A 23,651-nucleotide genomic window follows, 5' to 3' on the forward strand; every position below is an offset into this window, starting at 1 on the left:
CGTCTGCAGAGCACACCACAAGCAAGAAGCTTCCAGAGGAATCCTAACCTCCTAGGATCCCAAAGCTCCAGAGTAACAAGTTGTTGGTGAAGAAATCATGCGGGGAAACCGAATCGGTTTGGTCAAGTTGTTGGTCGGTCATTGCTCCCTCAATCGACAAAGTATTAAAGAGTTTGCGTGGAGGGATTGACAAATATGAGCAAAATGTTAGGTTTGAGAATGGTGTTGGCTCACAAGAAAAAAGGATTAGAGTTGGAGGTGGAAGAATGAGTTCTTTTATACCGTTCCTCACTATGTGACAGTTTCCAACCGATAGACCCCATGAGTAGAAGCCGATTTGGCCTTGTGTGTGGCAGGGGGGAGGGCTAAGACCCCATGGGAACAAGGTGTCCAGAGAGTTATGAGCTACCCCGTGCACATGAGAGTTAAGAACCCCATGCACACGGGGTTCCAAAGAGTTGGCCACTAGAACGTGCGCACGAGGGGCCCCATGAACACCATGTATTAGATGCGAAAACCTGCCCCCTCCTAGGGGGGAGGCCAAATAATAAGAAGAATGCGGGCCCCCTCTCTCCCTCTCTTCTGGTCATGCTAGAGCATCACCAGGGGAACCATCAAACCGCCATCATTTCTATCAACTTCACCAACTTCACCGACATATCCGTCGCCTTCCTCCCTCTCTATACAGCGGTCCACTCTTCCACAAACCTCCATAGTCCCCTATTTGAACATGGTGTTTGATGACATAATTTTTGTCTAATGATTTGTCGCATTCATATTATGTCTAAGTAGATTTATTTTGTCACGTCTCCTGTGGGTTGTTAGTGATCTATTATGATTTATTTGAGTTCTATTTTATGATATGTTGTCATCCTTTGGTGCCCGATGTATGAGCACGCACATATATTGGACCATACTTTAGGGTTAGTAGTATGTCAAGATGAATATGCAGGGGGGTCACAGTGATAGATATTACCGTGCCCAAGTATAGGAGTTGATGCATGTGGGATGAAGAGGACCATATATTTTAATGCTATGGTTGGGTTTATCTTCAGTATTTGCGGATGCTTGCTAATGATTCCAATCATAAGGACATGTTAGTCAATGGATTTTGCTTGCATGTTAGCATAGGCCTCTCCCATATATGAACTACAATGAATGATTATCGGTTTGTATCGTAGCCAATTGCTTAGGGATAATTTTGAAACATCTACCACCACCGCTACTCCACACTCGTCACCCTTTAATTTATTGTGCCTTTACATGCAGCAGCTAAACTTTATTTACAAATATTTTATAATCTTGCAAACTATACCTTTTATACCTTAAAGTATCTTTATTTATTGCATATAGGTAAAGCAAATGTTTGGTGTATGTACGGTTGTATTATGGACATATAGAACCTAAGAGAATACAAATCCCTTTAGCTCCTTTTGGGTTTGACACTCCATACCTATGACCTCCACTTTGGAAAGTACTACAATACCTAGACCGAAGTCAATCCGTCGGTCCACTCCACTCCCTTATCCGTTCACTCCACTCCCAATCCCCTCCGACCTGAATCGATGGCCAGCGACGACAACAGTGTTGGCTCCGGTGGTGAATCCGGCGACTCCGACGATTGGTCGAGCCTTCTGTGTGACACAGAGCCCAATGATGTGGAGGAAGTCGCCCTCCGCATGGCGTTGAGGCGCTTGCAGCTCAACCAAGGCGGCAGTGGCAGCTCCTGTTTCACAGTGCCAGTCGCCCGTCAACGCGGCGTCGGCGATGTCGCCGACCCATCACGCCTGTCGCGGAGCTCCGGCCTCTTCGCACCCGCTCTCGTGAAAGTATGCCGCCCACCTCCAGCAATGCGGGTTGAATCTTGTCCGGAAGTGGTACCCGGGCACCGCTGCGTCCTCGTGCCCACGCCGGGGCAGCATATGAGGACCCGAATCGATGGCACGGGCAGCCCGCCGGGAGCGTCAGCGGGCAAGGAAGAGGGAGGCGGCGGGAGAGACGTTGGCCGCGCGTTGGGCACGCGCGAGCACGCCGATGGATCCCGAGGCCATGCTCCTCGTGTCGGTCCTCCGCCGCTCTCTCATGACGGCGGAGACGGATGCGCGCCGTCTCCGTCGCAAGAATGCCAAGCCGCTTTGGCTCACCATCAAGCTATCGAAGCTCGAAGCAAACAAGGAGGCGGTGGCCAAAAGATGGTCCGCCATGCGAAGGAGCAAGGCCGCCTGCTCCGAAGGCTGATGGGCCAAACGTGCTCCAACGACTCCTTCTTGACAGGCGGCTCCACCTCGAGCTCCGACAAGGACACACCGCCAAATGTTGTCGCGTACATGGAGGTGGGGCACAGCGACGCCGGCGACCGCAAGGGGAAGGGCCCGGCGAGGAAATGTTGATTTCCTTCGCCCTTCCCCGTTTTAGCTATGTTTTGTAGTATGAATTTTCGCTGTCTGCCATTTGTCCGGCGACGAGCTAAGCTATGATCCGGTTTACTTTATGTAGTGTTGCAGGGTTGCATGGATTTGAAACTTCAGATATAAGGGACGCGGGTGTGGGAGCAAAAATATCAGATGTGTCCGATCAATGCCCGCGAACACGCTCGGGATGTCCGCGAGCGTTTGAGGAGCAGATTTGTTGTGGGTGATTGTAGATGCTCTTACAACTAGGAGGCGCACACGAGAAGCTCAATGGCACATGGAGGAGTCAATGACGCATTGGCATTGGTTTTAGCCCCACTTGTCACGGTCGCACCGAAACCTGACCGTTTCTGGCAGTAACCAGCGGCAAAAACAACCGCACTAGCCCGCAAAAAAAGTAAAAAAAATATACCGTACTCGGCCGAAGAGAGGCACGTACGTGTACGTAACGTTGATACCCATCCCGTGGATCTGTCTGCCTGCTGCCTCGCAGAATTTGAGCTTCTTCCCAGCAGCTTCGCCCTCGCTCGCGAGCGTCCAACCCACGACTTTGACCGCGCGAGCGCGACTGTTTCTATTCAACCCAGTTCGCTGCTTGCGTGCAAACCAAACGACCCACCAACTCCTTCCTTCCTCTAAAAAAAGGAAAAGAAAATAAAACTCCTTCCTTCCTTCGTCCTCATGCCCCGCCCCAGCGCTGCCTTGCATATATAGCAGCTCGGCTGCCTCGCTTTGCCTCCCTGCTATACTTCTCTCTACCAGCTTACTCATCGCTCCAGATCAATCATTGGCTGGCTCCATTAACTAGTTACACTACTTGCTGAGGGATGGATGATGTGTGGTGCAGCCTCGACATGGCCGCCGACATCGCCGGCCTCCACAGCGCCCTCGCCGACCCATTCTGGCCCGCCGACCTTGACCTCATGGTTTCGACCCACGAGGTGAGCAATGTTAATTCTTGACCCTGCTTCTGTGCAAATCGAAGCGTCTGTAAATTAACACTGGTGGTTTTGGTGTACGTGTAGGTGGAGGGTATAGCGGACATGGACGCGAGCGGCTTCTTCGTAGGAGGAGGGGATGACCGCTTCATGCTGCCGTCGTCGACGACGTCGTCACTCTCGTCGAAGCGATCACTCTCCCTCGACAGCGGCGGCTCCTCAGGCTCAGGGTCTTTCTCGCTCGACCTCGCGGACGCCACGCGGTACCAGGCGCCGGCGCTGCCCGTGCCGCACAACCCCTTGGCGGGCGCCGTCGACCACGACGACGAGGCGATCATGCGGGCTATGATGGCGGTCATGTCTTCGTCCTCTGCCTCCCCGTCCTCCTCGGCATCGTCCCATCCGCAGCCCTTCTGCCGGGACCGGGACAGCAACATGCAACAACAGTCAGCAGCCATGGCGCGGCAGCTGCGTGGAGGACGAAGTGGCCACGTGATGGTGAAGAGCAGCCTCTCCATGTCGCCGGAGAGAAGCAGCAGCGGCGGCCCGGGACAGCAGCAGGAGGATCCGACGAGGGCCGCGAGCGGCCACACCGGCCAGCTCTACCACATGATGTCAGAGAGGAAGCGACGGGAGAAGCTCAACGACAGCTTCCACACGCTGAGGTCGCTCCTTCCCCCCTGCTCAAAGGTATAAACATCACCATCATATCACATCCACTCATTCACAAATCTAAGCAAGCATCCAACACCACCGGCTACAACATTAATTACTTCCTTTCGCTACTACAAGTATTACGTTCGGAAATTTAAACTAAAAACACGTCAGTTATTTCCAAACGGAGGGAGTACTAAAGGTATACTACCGGTTAGTTAAGGCCGTCCACCCAGTCTCCAGTGTACAAATATGCTCGTCTATTTTATTTTCAGGGATAGATCCACTCTGTTTGCTGAAATTTTCAAAGAAGACTTGCTCCGGAAAGTAAGTCTCGGTACTTCCGTTCCGACCTGTCAAGATCATTGTTTGCTTCTTTTAATCACTAGACAATGACATTGACAAAGGAAGGTGATCAGAAGGACCACTAGGTTATAGATAAGAAAAGAAGGACCACTCGTACATCTAGCTATATGCGTAGTCAAGCTGGAAAGGAACAAACATGGAAGCTTCAAAAGAAACTAGACTTTCTGAATAGATGCTACTTTAACTTCCCTCCTTATTTTTTTCCATAGTAGAAATATGATTTGAACGCACTTGTGTGGGAACAGTAGCATGCAAAAGGCTTATTGGTCCTGTAGTATTTTGTGTCTAACCATGACCATAAATTTAACTAACTAAATCTAAGTTTTATGTATTAAAAATATTTATAACTTCTTTCGAATACGAATCCAATGATGTAAATTTTGTGGTGTACAATTTATATTTTGATAGTTAAATCTATGATCAAAGCTTAACCAAAAATATACCGAGGAGGACAAATGAAATGATGCAATGATAAAGATCACTAGGATGCTTTAAATATAAGAAAAAGATATGTTATCTTTAACTTTTAGGACTTCAACAATGATTGTATATTTCACTACAGTGAAGCCATGCCAATCTGTAAAGGAGGACTTCATCGGAAATCTAGCGTACTGTCGGGTAAAGAGTTCTTGTCTGTTTAGAAGCTATAAGGACGTTGGCAGTTTAGAATAGGAAAGCCACCGGAAGAAGGGGGCATGCTTTTTTCAGTGGCCCACAGATAGAATAACTGACAACCGTCTTAGGTGCCAAAGATATAGCACGAGAATAGCGGCAAAAGACAAATATATACTCCAAACAAAAAAGCACATCATTTCACTACTTTGTACGACTAATTGGAGTGGTTGCTAGGAAAGAGCAACCAGTTGTCGCCATTAGGCAGGCAAAACCGTCCTTGTCAACCGAGTAAATTAGTATTAAGCAAAAAACCATCTTTCAGCAAAATCATGTACATAACCTAGATTCAGAGGCCCACTTGCCATCAAGATCTTTAATCATGAGGGAGCTTTAATTTTCAGTTTACCCCTAGTAGTATTAACTAACTGACCAAACCTCATGCATGGTATCGCTCAGAAGGACAAGACAACGGTGCTGACTAAGGCGGCGTGGTACCTAAAGACGCTGGAGGCGCAGGTCTCTGAGCTGGAGGAGAAGAACAACAAGCTGGAAAAGCACATCCCGACCTACGACCGTGAGGAGGACGTGCCGCACCAGCAGAGGCGGCAGAGGGCTAAGGTCCAGATCACCAAGGCGGCGTCGGACGAGGTGGTGAACCTGACGGTGATGGTGATGGTGGAGTGTGACGTGGTGGAGCTGGTGCTACGCATCCTGGAGTGCCTCCGGTGGATGGAGCAGGTCAGCGTCATGTCCGTCGACGCTGACACCTACTCCCCGCAGGTGTTGCTCAAGGCCATAGCCAGCATCAAGCTCCGGATCGTGGTACGTCGGCGTGGATTTCATTTGTTCCTTGTTTCCTCTTTAATTCATTCATGATGACTGCGTTTCTTGTCTCGGACAAAAACAACTTCATCTTACTGGTGGTATGTACGTATATGCAGGACCACGACTGGAACGAGGCCTTGTTCCACGAGGCCATGGCCAAGGCTGTTAACGACGCAACCGTGTTTCGTCCTCCTCTCGTGCTCACCGCGTAGTATGCAGGAAGAGGAAGGATATATGTGTCCTAATCCTGAGGAGCAATTCATAGCCATACGGTCATATAGCCGTCCAAAGGTTAGGTTAGATGGTTGGATGTAACGTAGAAGCGGTAATCTGTTTGCAATAGTCGGATGGGTGCCCCTGATGAGTCACTCTGCACCAACAAGATCAAAGACGAGAAAGAAGTCTTCAGTGCGAGAAGCTAGAAATGTTTGTATCGGATGCCTGGAAGATCGGAACCAAACTACCGACGAGGGACTATAGCTATAAAGGGCAGTACCAACCTCCGCCAAGGGGTAGAAGATATGTCTGAGCTCATTCCCATACCTTAGATTGGTAGATAGGAAAACGACATTGTAAATCTCAATGCTCATCAATAAGGATAGGTAGGCATAATGCAGACAAATTACCCGTTCGGTGGCGTGAACCTGGATAAAATCATTGTATCACCTTCAGCACTGATGAAATCCCTTCGGGCAACACCTCTCTCTCCACCTTCTTTCACGATAAACATCAGACCGTAGGATAGATGAACCACCATTCGTCGACATTTAGCGCCCACCGTGGGGCCCGAACGGATCGCCCTCACTAATAATCCTTCTCATGGAGTGCAAACTTGCCAACGAAAGGAAAAGGTTGGGAGCTCACCGCCACCTTAATCCCGAGGGGGCCTTTGTCAACCTAACTCCGGGACGGAAACCATCTAGCATCGGCTTGGGTCCTCCCGGACCATCTCGACGTTGCATGGAGATGACTCCTCAGCTGGGAATATAGACTTGCGGTGCACCCACCTATGTCAACTTGACCAATGGAGGGGGATCTCCTGTTGTTGTGGTACCCCGTTAGCTCGACCTAGGCGACTGCCGCGGGGACCGAAACGCTGACAAGGGATAAGGTTGCACATCAGATACCCCTCATGGAAAAAATTACTCTTCTGACCTTTTTAGCAAACTTGATCACAAACTGACCCCTGTTTTGAAAAGAATTACGTATCTTATTTTTTCCGTCAAGCCAACATTCTTGGTGTTTGGTTTGCGCGGGAGACGCCGCGGTCAGTGGCGTTACTTTCATAGACCATGCCCAGCTGGCCATTTGACGTGCCAAACTCAAAAACGCCGAGGTGCGCGTATGCTTTCCGAACCCAAATGCCAGAAACCATGGCGTTTTCATACAAGCACAAGAGCAGCGGTACTTGCCGTTGAAATGGATTCACTAGCACATCGTACCCACGCATGCATGAAATGTATCCAACATACACGGACATGCATACTAAAATTTAATGTTGATGGGTAATAGATGGTGTGAGCCAACCACATTTTTTCGAAAAGGAGGATTACTCCGATCTCTACATCAAAATGATGCATGCAGTCATTTTTATTAATTATCCAACAGAGCCTAATAAACTGAATATAAAAATTAACACAAAGTCACCTTCTAAGCGAACAAAATCGCTAGACCTACAAATATAAAGATTTATCCTGTACGCATCAAGAGACACAGTCTAATCCAGTGGCCTCAAGAAGCCGCCTGCATGGCAAGTTGGAGTACCAGCCGGTCTAGGCGTCCCATAATGCGCACCGCATGCGCACGCTTTACAATCTGCCGCCGTCATCTTTCGTCATCCCGTCTTCAGGAGGAATCATTGCATAGAACTTGCCAGTCACATCTGCCGTCGATGTCACCCCAATACCAGACAGCGCCACCAGCCTGCGCGCGCCCATCAAATTGCGTCCAACTCTGAGACTCCTACTCCACGCTGTCGAGACCCACCGTCTCCAATGCGGTCGATGTAACACCGCTCCACCTGTTGGCCCCTCTGTTGGTGCTAAATCCGGCATATCTCAAGGTATGGGTTATAAGTTAGGCATTTTGGAGCGATGATAACATGGACATATGATTTTACCCCAGGTTCAGGCTCTCTCAAAGACATAATACTATACGTCCTGCTTTTGATTGTAATGATGTTGGGGATAGTACATAGGACATGTATCTACCACGAGATTGTACGATTCTAATGATCTCGAATATGATCTATCGACTAGCCTGGCCTCGGCTTATATAATCAACGGAGGCCTGGGATAACAGGAGTCCCCGTCTTGTGCGCCAAGTTTTATAGAGTCTTCCTTGTATACGTCATGGGCTACCCGAAGAAGCCCATTAGTGAACCACCATGGGGGTCCTCGGCCCGACCCACCTGATCGAGAGACGACGTGGTGAGTACTCCCTAGTTCAGGACACTGTCAGTAGCCCCCTGAACCGGTCTTCAAGTTGGGGACACTCCTCGATTCTTCCGAATTGTTCTTCATCTTCAGCCGTCGGTTTTGAAAGCTGGTTCAACAAATATTCTCATCTCCGATCTCGAGAATCGCTGAGGTGTATCCGAAGGGTTCACACATCGGGTATGCGACGAGTTCACACGCCGGGCATCCCAGGAGCCCCCTTAAGTTCTCGGCCTTTATCGATGCCTTATAATTTTTACATCACACCTCGGGTTCGAAGTTTTTCTCGTGCGGTGTTATGTTTTTGCAACCAAGCTCCAACGCCGGATTTCATCTGAGGAGTCGTAGACCACCTCAGCCTTGAATTTTTTTCTGAAGGGGGTTAGTCGAGCTTAATGCCAAAAAAAGTTCTCAAAGGAGCTACTCACTTGTAGCCGAGCTTTATGCCGGACTGCTCCGAGGTGGTGCACCACCTCGGTCTTGGGCTGATTTCTTGCGAAATTTATTTCCGATCAATGTAATTTGTTTACTGCTAAGATGTATAGCCAGTAGCTCTCAAGGTGTCTGTCAGCCTAAAATCCAGGATGCACCTGAAGGATAAATCAAATTTGTTGATCCCAGTAGCCCCTGAGACTCAGGTTGATTCGCGAAATTGGCCCCAGGATCAAGTTCTTGCTGGATAGCATACTTAGGAACAGAAACGCGGTGTAATAGCTCCCGAGAGTCGGGTTGGGTGCGGCCAAACAACCCGAGGATCGTAATCTCCTCAGAAACCGTATTGTAGTTTTAAATTTACTGCATTGAATCGTCAATGCAGTAGCCCGTGAGACTTGGGTTGGGCAACATGGCTGACCCTAGGATCGCATCTCCTCAGAACTACTCCAGATGTTGTGTGTTTCACCAATGCTGAGGTGCAGGTCGGCAGGAAAGATGCCGAGCTGCAGGTCGAAAAAGATTTCCCGAACTGATTACGCAGGGCACCTCGGTCAAGAGGATTGTCAGTTTCGGGGTTCCGCGGACCCTTGAGAGGTTCGAACTCTGGGGTGCGTACGAAGAACTCTCTCTTCCCAGTCTGCCCGCTCGACGATCCCACGGCCTAACTCGACGAACCCGAAGAACAAGAGACACAGGGGGTTTATCCTGGTTCGGGCCACCTTGCGGTGTAATACCCTACTCCAGGTTTGTGGTGAATTGCCTCGAGGTGCTGAGGATGAACTAGTACAGTGGGAGAACAACCTCAGGAGGAGGAGTGTTCTTGTGCTCGATGAGCTGGTGGGTGTGGGGATGATCTGAATGATCTGTTCCCGCTACAGTGGTGGCTAGGTCCTATTTATAGTGGTCTTGGTCCTCTTCCCAAATGTAGGCGGAAAGGGATCCCACAACGGCCAAATTTGAAGGGAGACAACTAGTACAAGCTATCCTGACAAAAGTAGTCTTCGCATGCAAAAGGCTCTGATGGTGACGATGCAGTGGGCTCCGTGTTGACCTCCGTCCTGCCGTCCTGGCGCTCTTTTGTCTTGTTGCACCAGAATGGAAACCTTTCCTTGATTCCTCGGGACTCCACGACTGCGCTTGCCTTCTTAGCACCAAAGAGGAAACTGGTACACTGCGTCCGCTGGCGCCCGCCTGGCCTTGGTCGTCACGGCTCACGTCATGTGAACCTCGCGAGGTGCACCTTGCATAGATATCTCCACTCCTCGGGAGCCAGCCTAGTGAGGCTGCCCCAGGGAGGTCTTGGTGTCGTCTTCCTCGCGAGGCTTGGACCCTCGCGAGGGTCTTGAGTTGTTGCTGCTGAAGCTGGGTCGTACCAGGCCGTAGATGGAGCCACGCCACGGGCCGCAGGCAGGCAAGTCTGGGCACCCCGTTCCCAGGACGTCGACCGTAGCCCCCGGGACCAAGGCGCGCTCGAACTTGGCTTCGAGGCGAAGCCAAATGGCAAGTGCGGAGCGTCACGGGCCCCAACCGCATGCGGCCTCGGTTGACGCGTGGCGATTGATGGGACATGGGCGCCTGTGCTTCCCCATGTTTCCTCGGCAATCGTCCTTGCCTGACAAAAAGGCTCGCACCCACCAAAGGGCTTTCATTGCTCTTCCTTCGTCTTGCTCTAGATCCCCTTCTCCTTCTCGCCCAGAGAGACTTCAGATCCACCGAAACTCTTCCCCGAGCCCCCAACCGATGGCCACCAACAAGGCGAAGGCCGTGCGCTCGCCCTCCTAGTTCGAGCCTGCCCTGAGCGCGTCTACGGTCTCGGAGAAGAACCTCGCCGTCGTGCTCCTAGTGACGGCAGACGGCAGCAACGAGGGGGGAGAGACTGCGCTTTGGCCCGGCTCCGCCAAGCCAGAGGCCTCGGGCAGTACCTTCTATCCTTTCTTCTTGCACAGCGTTTTCGCAGGGCTGGTCCCCCCTTTCTCTGACTTCTTCTATGCCGTCAATCTCCACGCCCTCCATCTTCATCCCAACTTTGTCCTCCTCCTGTCGATCTTCGCCTTTTACTGCGAGGAATTTGTGTGGGTGATGCCGTCCGTGGCGCTGCTCTGCCATTTCTTCTACCTCCGGATCAAGGAGGGCCAGTGCTCGGGATGCGCCAATTTCGTCGTGGCCAATGGAAGAAACGCGATCTCACGAGCCGGGAAGAAGGTGGAGGATTTCAGGAACAAGTGGGTCCTCATGGATGCCAAGTGCTCTTACCCTCGGCTGGCACTGCCGATAGGGGTACCAGCACCTGACGAGGGATGGAATAGCGCAAAGCTTACCAATCCCCGGGCGGAGCAGATGATGGAGAGGATGGTGGCCGACCTGAAGCCAGATGACCCGAAGGCGGAGAAGCTGACGGGGGCCATGATCGTCAAGGAATTCATGACGCAGCGCCTGGCTCCGCTCCAGGCGCGCTCGCGCCCCTTGTGGAAGCTCATGGATGAGGGAGGCGACCTCCGCCTGCGCCCGGACGCGTTGTCCGACGAGGAGCTGGACAAGGCCCTACGCCTCCTCGTCGAGAAGGACCAGGGTTGCCTGCCAGATACTCACCTCCCGCTTTACCGTCGCCCGGACGGGATGAAGATCGCTGCCGCTATGCCTGCCTTCAACGAGCGTGGGCTCGTACTGCTGGCGCCCGCTAGGCCCTCGGTGGTGTTGTATTCTGGCGAGTCCGGCCAGGAGGAGAGGTCGGACTCGGAGGCAACCTGGGAGGGGGCGGGGGAGACTTCTCCTCCACGCCAGACGGACCTCCTCCGCACCCTCCCCGATGACGACGACACTGGCGAGCACCCGGTGAAGTAGTCACCGCGCTCCGCCGGGGTCACCACGAGGTCGAAGGGCACCCATCCGAAGGAGCCGAAGGCAGGGGTCCCGAAGAGGAGCAGATCGGCATTGATCCCTCGAGGCGAGGCCTCCGCTTCGTCGCCGGACAGCGCCACTACAAATCCGGTCGCTGTGCCCTTGTCTGCCCCTAGGGCTCGCGCGCCGGTGCCCCAGCCCGCGAAGCCCACGGGCATGGTGGTACTTCAGAAGCGGGTGAGGGATTACGCCGCTGTGGACCAGTAAGTGCTCCGTATTGATCTTTTGTTCCTTGTTCTTGCTGTGGTATCTTGATGCCTTCTTCCTCAGGCCAACGCCAGTGATGAAGAAGAAGAAGGAGGCGGCCGCGATCCTGGTGACCCAGCAGCCTGCCGCGTCTGCACCACCTCTGGCACAGAAGGACGGCGATGGCTCTCGTGCTTCTGCGGCCGGGTCATCCTCGCGAGATTCGGAGGAGCCAGGCCGGCTCCGAAGGCGCCCGCCCTCAGCTCGCCCGCTGAGGTCCGGAGGCTCAGGAGCCCCCGGCCTCTTCTACTACTGCTAACTTGCAGATCTTGGCGATGACGTCGTCTCTTCCCCCTTCCATCACACTGTTGGGCCGTGATCCTTCTGCTTCGCCTGATGCTCTGGAGGACGCCCTTTTCACGCTGACCCAGCTTCATGATGACCTTCAAGGTGCCGACTGCCGGCTAGTGTCGGGGCGACTGGAGTTGGTCTCGGGGTGGCTGCGATCCGATGCGTCCGTCACGGCGGCATGGAGCCAGGCCATAGCAGCTTCCGAGGAGGGTGAATGGGCTGCCGGCCTGGCCGCGGCTGCCTGTGACGCGGCGTTGAAGGACACCGAGGCTGCCGAGGAGCGCTGCTGCATGGCGAAGGCCGAGCTGAAGACCTCGCGCACCGAGTGCACCGCCGAGGCCCGTTAGCACGAGGCACGGGAGGAGCAACTGAAGGCTCGGGAAGACGCGGTCGCCGATCGTGACACCAAGCTGGAGCAGTCGGCGCGGGAGCAGGCCACGGAACGCGACTGCCTGGAGAAGCTGAAGAAGGAGGTGGAGGAGGAGAAAGTCTGGCTGGAGGCCAAGGCAAAATTCCTTGCCAACGATCGTACCGCCTTCAATTCTCTTGAGGAGAGGTCCTGCAAGGCATTGCGGGAACTCTACAGAAGGGGGTTGAAGGAGCCTTTGGTCACTGTTCAGGAAGGCCCTGCCGAGCTGCTCCCCCAGCTTGTCGAGGCGCTTGAGGGCGTTGATGTTGGAGTCGGCCCCATGCTGGAGGGGGAAGCTCGCGTGCTCTCCGCTTCAGCTATGACGCGCGTCTTCAGCCACCTCCATCTTCGCGACCCCAGCACTGACTTCGGAGCCCTTCTTGAGCCCATGGACGAGGAGCATTGTACCGCCACCGCCGAAGCCGTGAAGGGCCAAGTGGAAGCCCTACTGCGGAAGTTCCTTGCCATCGACCCTGCTCCCCCAACTGACGGCGCCACCGAACCTGCAGCCACTGCCAATGGCACAGGTGACGGCGATGCTGTCGACAACGGGGCACCCCTCGCGGGCGATGGCAGCGCCCAAGGCTGAAGAGGAGGCTTGCTGGAAGCGCTCCCCTCCATTTTTATTTCCTGCAACATGCACCGTGCCTCGTGGAGGCGTTAGAACTTATGTTTGGTACTTGGAGAAACAATATGTCTTGTAATAATTTGTTAGGATTCTGCGATTTCCTTCCCGTTGCTTTAGTGTTCTGCGTCGGCAGGGCCTGGCCCCGCGCATACCTCAGCCGCCGTTGGGTCGTCCGGATCAGCAGGACGAGGCCAAGGGGTGAGGGGCTACGTGACCACTTAGGCTCCAGAGTCACGATGCTCAGGAGTCCCCCTTGACGCACAAACAGCCCCCGGGAAGGAAATGCGAAAGTAGGCCTTAGCGTTCTGCGTCGGCAGGGCCCGGCCCTGTGCATGCCTCAACCGTCGTTGGGTCGTCCGGATCACCAGGACGAGACCAAGGGGTGAGGGGCTACGTGACCAGTTAGGCTCCTGAGTCGCGATGCTCAGGAGTCCCCCTTGACGTATGAACAGACCTCCATACCTGTCCTCGCCGAGGTCCCGCTCGGGAGGGGCGAGCGACGACCAGGTCCGAGGGACCTGGCAGGGTGGCATGCACCAGGCGTGACCTGGGCGCAGCCCCCGTGCCCAGCCCCTCGCGCGGCTCTCCCGAGGGGAAAGCGTTGCGATGAGGCTGGACACTGATCCTGGCGGCTCCCTGAGGTTGACGCGGCCAAGTGGCTGCCCTTAGTTGTTTATCACTAGCGCAGAGCATAGCGCTTCCGCACTTGCATGGGCATAGCCGCTCCTCGACCGTGTCGATAGCCAGCGCGGAGCATGGTGCTTCCACTAGTGCATGGGTGGGGGCTCCCTCTAAGTGGAGCCCCCGGGGCATGTACAGCCCCGCCCTAACACGTGGCTTGCACGGCAGGGCTAGACGAGGTGTGTCTGGGCACCCGTGAGCCAGCGCGGGACTCACGAGGCCCTACCTCAAGGCAGGTTGCGCCTGAATTTGATTCTTGGCAGCTGTAGTGGCCCTACGAGATGGTTAGACAACCTGCGTCGAATGAATCTCCTGAGGTGATCACATGAGAAGGCCGAACACCAACGACCCCAGGAGGTGACGTGAATGGGGCCGGCCCGCTAGACAGAGCTCAGTCATTGGGTTTGTCGACGCTGCAGGGACGGACCCGAGCACAGACGCTGTGCCCAATCTTCTCATGTGAAAAATCCTAAAGAAAGACAACCGACGCGTGGTTCCCGTGGTGGCGAGGCACCGAGTCACGTGCCCTAGCTCGTCCACCCGCGATTAGCTCATGCGAGGACTAAGCACCAAGGACCATGGGAGGTGACGTTCACGGGAGCTGGCCCGCGAGCCAGAGCTCAGCCTCTTGGATTTAGCGATGCTGCAGGGACGGACCCGAGCACAGACGCCGTTGTCAGGACCCCGATTCCAAGTCACATCGATCTAGCCAGTAACACCTCATATCACTTTGTGGCCTCGCGCACGGTATTCCCACGGGTGTCGCCTTACCATGGCCCAGGACTGTTTGCGCCTTTTGGCTCACGTATACGATAGTGTCGCTAGCATCCATATGACAGAGAACCCGGGCCGACATGACTAGTCGTGAACCCAGGCCGACATGACTAGTCGTGAACCCAAAGTGGCACTAACTTATGGGGACAGGCATACATGAATCAACATCGAGCATGTCGGTCGGCAGCATGCGAATCCGGGCTGTAGCACTAGGCTAACAGGACTCCGGTGAACCGGGCTATAGCAGGCTAGGCAGGACTCTGGATGTCACCGCATGACATTTCGCCGAAGGGACAGACATAGGAACGAAGTGAATCACATGTCGGCCAGTCAAGTGTTCCGGAGCAGTAATGCTGGGCTAGCAGGACTCCGGTGAACCGGGCTGTAGCGGACTACTATGGCTCATGGAAGCACAAGACTACATTTCCCCATAAGAGAGGCTACCAAGGATAAACAACTAGGTTGTCGGATCCCACACATACCAAGCATTTCAATCATACACACAATATGCTCGATATGTGTAAATATAACATGGCATCACAACAAAACTCTACGACTCAAAGTATTTATTCATTAGGCTCCGAGGAGCGAGATATTACAAACATGGGTCTCATGACCCAACATTCAGAGCATACAAGTCAAAGCACATGCGGAAGCTTAACATGTCTGAGTACAGACATCTACAAATGAAAAAGGCTGAGAAGCCTGACTATCTACCAGATCCTGCCGAGGGCACAAGATCGTAGCTGAGGTATCAAGCTAAACGTCGAAGTCCACACGGAACTACTAGCGATATTGACGTCTCTCTGCAAAACATAAAATAGGCAAACGTGAGTACAAATGTACCCAGCAAGACTTACATCAGAACTAGCTACATATGCATCAGTACCAACAAAGGGGGTGGTGGAGTTTGACTGCAGCAAGCCAACTTTGACTCAGTGGCTGTCCTAAACTATGACTGCAAGTAACTCTTTTGAGGTGGCGCACATGAGTCCACATATTCACCATATCAATACACCACTATGGATCTGCTCCCGTCTCCCTACGAGAAGGCCATCCATAGCACTCACGCTTATCTTGCGAGTTTTAGAGTATCCACTTTCACTTGTCTATGAATTATACAGGCAACCCAAAAGTCCTTTACCGCGAACACGGCTATTCGAATAGATCATTTATAACCCTGCAGGGGTGTACTTCTTCACACACGCTCTCGCCACTTACCACCATGTACACGTCGTGTATCTCGGCAACCTTCAACTGGAAGCCTGGCGAGGGAGTCGGCCACGACCTGACTAACCACACAAGTCTCTAGTCCAGGTTTATCACCTATTCGGGTTCCATCCACGAGGAGATCTGGCTGGGGTTTCGTTCACAGCCCCAAACGATGTGTGAAGGGTTCCCGAGACACCAAACGGGCGCCCGGTACACCGTGCCACGGTGTATCTACCGCATCATAGCCCACCCCTAGGGTCAGCGCTACGCACGGCCTCCAACACATATCCTACAAACACCAGAAACTAGTTGCAACTCCTGGACAGAGATCAAGGCGATTAATAAGTCGAGAGAGTCAATTAAGGATCCCAATGTGTGGTAGTAGCTGTTCATGGATCACAAACACAGAACTCAGTTCCTGAGGACGGTTTCAATGAGACAACCCACCATGTACTCCTACATGGCATCTCACCGCTACCTTTACCAAATCGTGTTCACACACTTAGCTCACGCACAGTAGGACATGTTCATCACCATTCCAATTCATCCCCTATGAATCAGACCTGACTCAACTCTAAGCAGTAGCAGGCATGAAAAACAAGCATGAATGAGTAGGCACATCAGGGCTCAAACAACTCCTGCTCATGCTAGTGGGTTTCATCTATTTACTGTGGCAATGACAGGTCATGCAGAGGAAAAGGGGTTCAGCTACCGCAGCATGTAACAGTTGAATCGATGTTGTCCTAATGCAGTAAAAGAGAGCAGGAGCGAGAGAGTGGGATTTTATCGAAATGAACAAGGGGGTTTTGCTTGCCTGACAGAGTGGTAGTGGGATACTGCCCTTCAGTTGGATACTCGTGGGTATCCTCGGAGGCAGAACCTACCACGAAGAACACATCGGAACACAATCATCACATGGCAATATGCAACAATATGATGCCTGATATGACATGGCAATATGGGTGTGTTTTGGCTAATGCATTCTAAAACAGGTTGGTTTGAGTCCATTTGAATCAAAGATTCAAATGAAAGCCCATGATATGAAGTCATATTAATGCATTAGCTTGTTTCACTTAAACAGCAAGGTTAAAGTGTTCTGACATGCATGAAACCATTACAGATGGAAAGATTGGATTTTTCTGATCAATTTTCATATATAAATCTTTGCATTTGGAGTTACAGATTAATTTCTATGAATTTTTGAACTTAATAACATTTTCTGGAATTTCCTGTATAAGAATAAATCCAGTAAATGATTTATTGCGTCAGCATTGCGTCAGGGTGACGTCAGTGTGATGTCCAGCAGGACCGGTCCAGGTCAAACCTGACATGTGGGGTCCACACGTCAGTGACTAACTAACTAATCTAAGTTAATTAGTGTTAAACTACTACTAACTAAAAAATGTCAGTGGAGTTAATTAAACTTAACTAAAAACTAAACTAGGATTAGCTGGGGCCAGGGCCCACTTGTCAGCGACCCAGGGGAGGTCAAATGGTGGTCAAACCCGGGTCAACTGGGTCAAAACCTGTCGGCGACTCGACACCGGCGTAAGCAGAGGCGACGGCGTTCGTCGTTCCGGCGACGGGAGCAAGCGAGGCTGGTCCCGTTGGAACGGCCACGACGTGGCGCGTCCAACGGTGGCCGTGTTTGCAGCTAGGGTGGCCGGTAGCGACGGCGAGGAGCTCGGGCGTGAGCGCGGGCAGTGCTGCGGTGAGCGAGCTAGCGAGCTGAGGTGCTAGCAGGGGCCTACGCGATGCGGTGAGTGGATTGGACGCGTCGGGCGGACCATTTGGTCGCCGGAGTCACGTCGGTGGTGAGCGCAGGCGGCGGCGGGTTCCGGCGTAGGCGGTCCCGTGGCTACAGCGGCCTACGGGGAAGAAGAAAGGGATGGACGGGGTCAGAGGCTCACGGCGAGTCGGACGAGGAGGTCGGCGAGCTCGGAGATGGTCCGGAGCAAGCGGGGCGGCGATGGCGATCTCGGCGGCCCGAGGTTGAAGAAGACGGCGGGGACGACGATTCGGGGCTTCCGGCGTTGCTTGGATCGGTGCAGAAGGCGTAGGAGACGGTGGCGGGGCTTGTGGATAGGTCAGTGAGGCGAGGGGGAGGCGGTGGCCATGGTGAACGGCGACGGTGGCGACGAGCTCCGCTCGGTGGTGCGCGCGAGAGGGGAGCAGAGGAGGGGTTGGGGTCGAGGGGGAGAGGGGAGAGGTGCAGGGGGCGAGGGGGAGTGCGTGGCACTCGGGGCTGGCTCCAGAAGCGGCGGAAGCAGGAGGTGGCTCGAGCGCGTGCCGCGGCGCGGTGGCCACACGCCCTTGCCTACTGGCATGAGGAGGAAGGCGACAGGGAGCCCAGGCTGGCTGGGCCAGCCAGGTGAGTGCCAGGTAAGTGCTTTCTCCCTCTCTCTTTTCTATTGTTTCAGTTTTCTATTTCTTCTATAGCTTCAGGGCTTTATTGAAAATACCTAGACATTCTCAAAAATCATGAAACTACTCATGGCTACTGTTTAGAGTATATCCAACAGTAAACATTTTAGTTTATGATTATTTGGACATCTAAAATATTTTGTAGCATTTAAATGTCCAAATGCAAATAGCATATGATTTAATCGAGTGACCTTATGATGTCCTAGAAAAGTGTGCACCATTTTTGTGAGACGTTCTAGACCAAGGCAAAGATGATGAACATTTTAGAAGGGCATTTCAGGTTCATTGAAAAAGATTTTAGTAAACCCTAGTTGGATTAAGGGGGGGGGGGTGCTAGGGTTTTCTGTCATCCCCATTTCAACTTTCTGAGAAATTTAAACATGATGCACACATGAAGGGCTAGCCTAGTGCAAACCAGATCTAGGGATGTGACAGCCGTGCCAGCCCTTAATCATGAGGCGGTAGCGGGTGGGCTTGCAAGGGTGTACGACGTTCATGGTATCGAAGTACCGGGCAGGCATATAATAATCGCAAAGAAACTCATGGGGAGAGGTAAAGCTAGTTCAGATAAATGCAAAATGATACATGCCGCAGGGACGGACCCATGCGGCCCGGGGATGATGCAGCCCGAGGGGCGCCCCCAGCAGAGTAAATTAAAGATGCAAAAGGATACATGTCACAGGGACAGGCCCACGCGACTTGGGGATAAATGCAGCCCGAGGGGCGTCCCCAACTGAATGAACCAAAAAGAGTCACCTGGCACCGTTGCTGGAGGGATGTCGGAGCAGCCGAAGACGCGTGTTGAAGAAGTTGCTCCTCACGAGCCGCCTGGGTCCTGAACCTCAGGAGGCTCGGGAGGCTCATGAAGTACCGTCGCCATCTCCACCAGGACAGCATGGTGCCTGGCCTCCTGAGCCGCCAGAACGCTCCGCAGGCGACGCTGGAAGGTAACAGCCGCGTTTGGCAAGCCGAACGGCATGCGAACATAGCTGTGAGGGGGGGCCTCACACCGATCAACGCGCGAAGGCCAGAAGCGTTCCTGGGATGCGGCTCGGTTGAGCCCTAGAATGTTTACGCAGACGCGCAGCTCGTTGTCCTCGCCAGGACAAGGAATTGTGCCAGGTGGTGGGCGGCGGTCGCCGCGCCTGGCTCTTCCATCTTGAAGCTCCTCGGTCGCCTTGGTGATGAACTCCTGGGCAGGAGGCACCCCATGCCTTGCGCTCTCATGAGGGAAGCTGATAACCCACAAGTATAGGGGATCGCAATAGTTTTTGATAAGTAAGAGTGTCGAACCCAACGAGGAGCTCAAGCTAGAACAAATATTCCCTCAAGTTCTATCGACCACCGATACAACTCTACGCACGCTTGACGTTCGCTTTACCTAGAACAAGTATGAAACTAGAAGTACTTTGTAGGTGTTTGTTGGATAGGTTTGCAAGAATATAAAGAGCGCGTAAATAAAAAGTAGGGGCTGTTTAGATAAAGACACAACTAGATTAGTTTTAGTGGAGAGATTTTTTTACGAGAAAGTTATTTGTCCCTAGGCAATTCATAACTAGACCGGTAATCATTATTGCAATTTTATTTGAGGGAGAGGCATAAGCTAACATACTTTCTCTACTTGGATCATATGCACTTATGATTGGAACTCTAGAAAGCATCCGCAACTACTAAAGATCATTAAGGTAAAACCTAACCATAGCATTAAAGCATCAAGTCCCCTTTATCCCATACGCAAACAACCTACTTACTCGGGTCTGTGCTTCTTTCACTCACGCCACCCACCATAAGCAAATCATGAACATATTGCAAACCTACAGCGGGAATCCCTCACGCTTGCGCGACACGGAGAGCACCATGGGACAGCACCAATAATAAAACATGCAACTCAAACCAATCTTGATCATCAAATAGCCCATAGGACAAAACAGATCTACTCAAACATCATAGGATAGCCATACATCATTGGGAAATAATATATAGCGTTGAGCACCATGTTTAAGTAGAGATTACAGCAGGTAAGAGAGAGGTTACACTGCTGCATAGAGGGGGAAAGAGTTGGTGATGATGGCGGTGAAGTTGTTGGTGAAGATTGCGGTGACGATGATGGCCCCCGGTGGCACTCCGGCGCCACCGGAAGCGAGGGGGAGAGAGACCCCCTCCTTCTTCTTCTTCCTTGACCTCCTCCCTAGATGGGAGAAGGGTTTCCCCTCTGGCCCTTGGCCTCCATGGCATGGGAGGGGCGAGAGCCCCTCCGAGATTGGATCTATCTCTCTGTTTCTGCGTTCTGTCCTGCTGCCCTTTCACCGTTTCGTATATATATGGAGATCCATAACTCCGATTGGACTGAAACCTTCGCCGTGATTTTTTACCAAAAATTAGCTTTCTTGCGGCCGAAGAAGGGCATCAACCGCCTTACGGGTGGCCCATGAGGGTCAGGGGCGCGCCCAAGGGGGCAGGGGCGCCCCTGCCTCCTGGACACCTCGGGCACCGTCTCGCGTGGATTTTTCTTCCGGAATTTTCCAAATATTCCAAAAATAAGCTTCGTCCGTTTTTATCCCATTTGGATTCCTTTTGATATGGATATTCTGCGAAACATAAAACATTGGGCACTGGATCAATATGTTAGTCCCAAAAATAGTATAAAAAGTTGCCAAAAAGTATATGGAAGTTGTAGAATATTGGCATGGAACAATCAGAAATTATAGATACGACGGAGACGTATCAGCATCCCCAAGCTTAATTCCTGCTCGTCCTCGAGTAGGTAATTGATAAAAAAGATAATTTTTGATGTGGAATGCTACCTAGCATAATCTTGATCATATGTCTAATCATGGCATGAATATTAAGATACGAGTGATTCAAAGCAATATTCTATCATTTGACATAAAAACAATAATACTTCAAGCCTACTAATAAAGCAATCATGTCTTTTCAAAATAACATGGCCAAAGAAAGTTATCCCTACAAAATCATATAGTCTGGCTATGCTCCCTCTTCACCACACAAAATATTCACATCATGCACAACCCCGATGACAAGCCAAGCAATTGTTTCATACTTTTGACGTTCTCAAACCTTTTCAACTTTCACGCAATACATGAGCGTGAGCCATGGACATAGCACTATATGTGGAATAGAATATGATGATGGAGGTTATGTGGAGAAGACAAAAAGGAGAAGATAGTCTCACATCAACTAGGCATATCAACGGGCTATGGAGATGCCCATCAACAGATATCAATGTGAGTGAGTAGGGATTGCCATGCAACGGATGCACTAAAGAGCTATAAGTGTATGAAAGCTCAGACTGAAAACTAAGTGGGTGTGCATCCAACTTGCTTGCTCATGAAGACCTCAGGCGTTTGAGGAAGTCCATCATCGGAATATACAAGCCTAGTTCTATAATGAAAATTACCACTAGTATATGAAAGTGATAACTCAAGAGACTCTCTATATGAAGAACATGGTGCTACTCTGAAGCACAAGTGTGGTAAAAGGATAGTAACATTACCCCTTCTCTCTTTTTCTCTCATTTTTTTGGTGGGCTTCTTTGGCCTCTTTTTTTTATTTGGGCTTCTTTGGACTCTTTTATTTTTTTGTAAAGTCCGGAGTCTCGTCCCGACTTGTGGGGGAATCATAGTCTCCATCATCCTTTCCTCACTGGGGCAATGCTCTAATAATGATGATCATCACACTTTTATTTACTTACAACTCAATATTACAACTCGATATCTAGAACAAAGATATGACTCTATATGAATGCCTCTGGCAGTGTACCAGGATGTGCAATGATCTAGCATAGCAAAAGATATCAAAAAAACGGACAAGCCATGAAAATATCATGCTAGCTATCTTACGATCATGCAAAGCAATACGACAATGATGCTCAAGTCATGTATATGATGATGATGGAAGTTGCATGGCAATATATCTCGGAATGGCTATGGAAATGCCATGATAGGTAGGTATGGTGGTTGTTTTGAGGAAGGTATATGGTGGGTTTATGGTACCGGCGAAAGTTGCGCGGTACTAGAGAGTCTAGCAATGGTGGAAGGGTGAGAGTGCGTATAATCCATGGACTCGACATTAGTCATAAAGAACTCACATACTTATTGCAAAAATCTATTAGTTATCGAAACAAAGTACTACGCGCATGCTCCTAGGGGGATAGATTGGTAGGAAAAGACCATCGCTCGTCCCCGACCACCACTCATAAGGAAGATAATCAATAAATAAATCATGCTCCGACTTCATTACATAACGGTTCACCATACGTGCATGCTACGGGAATCACAAACCTCAACACAAGTATTTCTACTAATCCACAACTATCCACTAGCATGACTCTAATATTACCATCTTTATATCGCAAAACTATTGCAAGGAATCAAACACATCATATTCAGTGATCTACATGTTTTATGTAGGATTTTATGACTGACCATGTGAATGACCAATTCCTGTCAACTCTCTAAATAGATATAAGTGAAGCAAGAGAGTTTATATCTTTCTACAAAAGATATGCCTGTGCTCTAACAAATATAAGTGAAGCAAAAGAGCATTCTACAAATGGCGGTTGTCTAAGTGAAGAGAAACAGGCAATCCAAACTTCAAATGATATAAGTGAAGCACATGAAGCATTCTATAAAGCCATACTCAAAAGATATAAGTGAAGTGCATAGAGCATTATATAAATCAACCAAGGACCATCTCTGTAACACCCCGCATGTAACTTGCCATATTTGTAACTCCGACTCTTGCCATTTCTGGCTATGTGATATGTTTTTCCCTCCGTTGTCGGGTTTTGTCTTTCGTTTTTTATTTTCTCATGTCATGCATTTTCATATCATGTCATCATGCGCATTACATTTGCATACGTGTTCGTCTCATGCATCCGAGCATTTTTCCCGTTGTCCGTTTTGCAATCCGGCACTCCTATCTCCTCCGGTGCACCCCTCTAGTTTTCTTTCGTGTGCGTGTGTCAAACTTTCTTGGAATGGACTGAGGCTTGTCAAGTGGTCTTAATATACCACCCGGAGACTACCGGTCAAGTTTCGTTCCATTCGGAGGTCGTTTGGTACTCCAACGGTTAACTGGGCATCCGCAAAGTCCATTTGAGTGTCCAGAAAAAAACCCCTCCAAAACCAGCCCAAAACCCACCAAACTCTCTTCCATGCTTTAGGTCGTTCGATCACGATCGTGTGGGCGAAAACCGCACCTCATTTGGAGCCTCCTAGCTCCCTCTACCTATTTATAAGTGGGCATCCCAAAAACACAACTGCAGACGAACCCTAGCTCCTCCCTCCGCGCCGCGCCGGACGCGTCCGCCCGCGCCGGACAACATCCGCCGCCGCGCCCCGACCAATCAGAGCGCGACACGTGTCCCGCCGGCCTCTCCACCGCGCC

At 51.4% G+C, this 23,651-nt stretch overlaps 1 protein-coding gene across 1 annotated transcript; it reads left to right on the forward strand.

The window, feature by feature from the left end:
• Positions 1-3,047: 3,047 nt before the first annotated feature.
• On the forward strand, positions 3,048-6,507 carry LOC123078438 (putative transcription factor bHLH041). The gene is made up of 4 exons (XM_044500946.1): positions 3,048-3,352; positions 3,437-4,039; positions 5,441-5,806; positions 5,926-6,507. Exons 1-4 carry the CDS (start codon positions 3,239-3,241, stop codon positions 6,019-6,021), a joined length of 1,179 nt encoding a protein of 392 aa, XP_044356881.1. The 5' UTR covers positions 3,048-3,238; the 3' UTR covers positions 6,022-6,507.
• The last annotated feature ends 17,144 nt before the right edge of the window (positions 6,508-23,651 follow it).

This window comes from Triticum aestivum, chromosome 3D (genome assembly GCF_018294505.1).
Source record: "Triticum aestivum cultivar Chinese Spring chromosome 3D, IWGSC CS RefSeq v2.1, whole genome shotgun sequence".
In the NCBI taxonomy this organism is placed as follows: Eukaryota; Viridiplantae; Streptophyta; class Magnoliopsida; order Poales; family Poaceae; genus Triticum; species Triticum aestivum.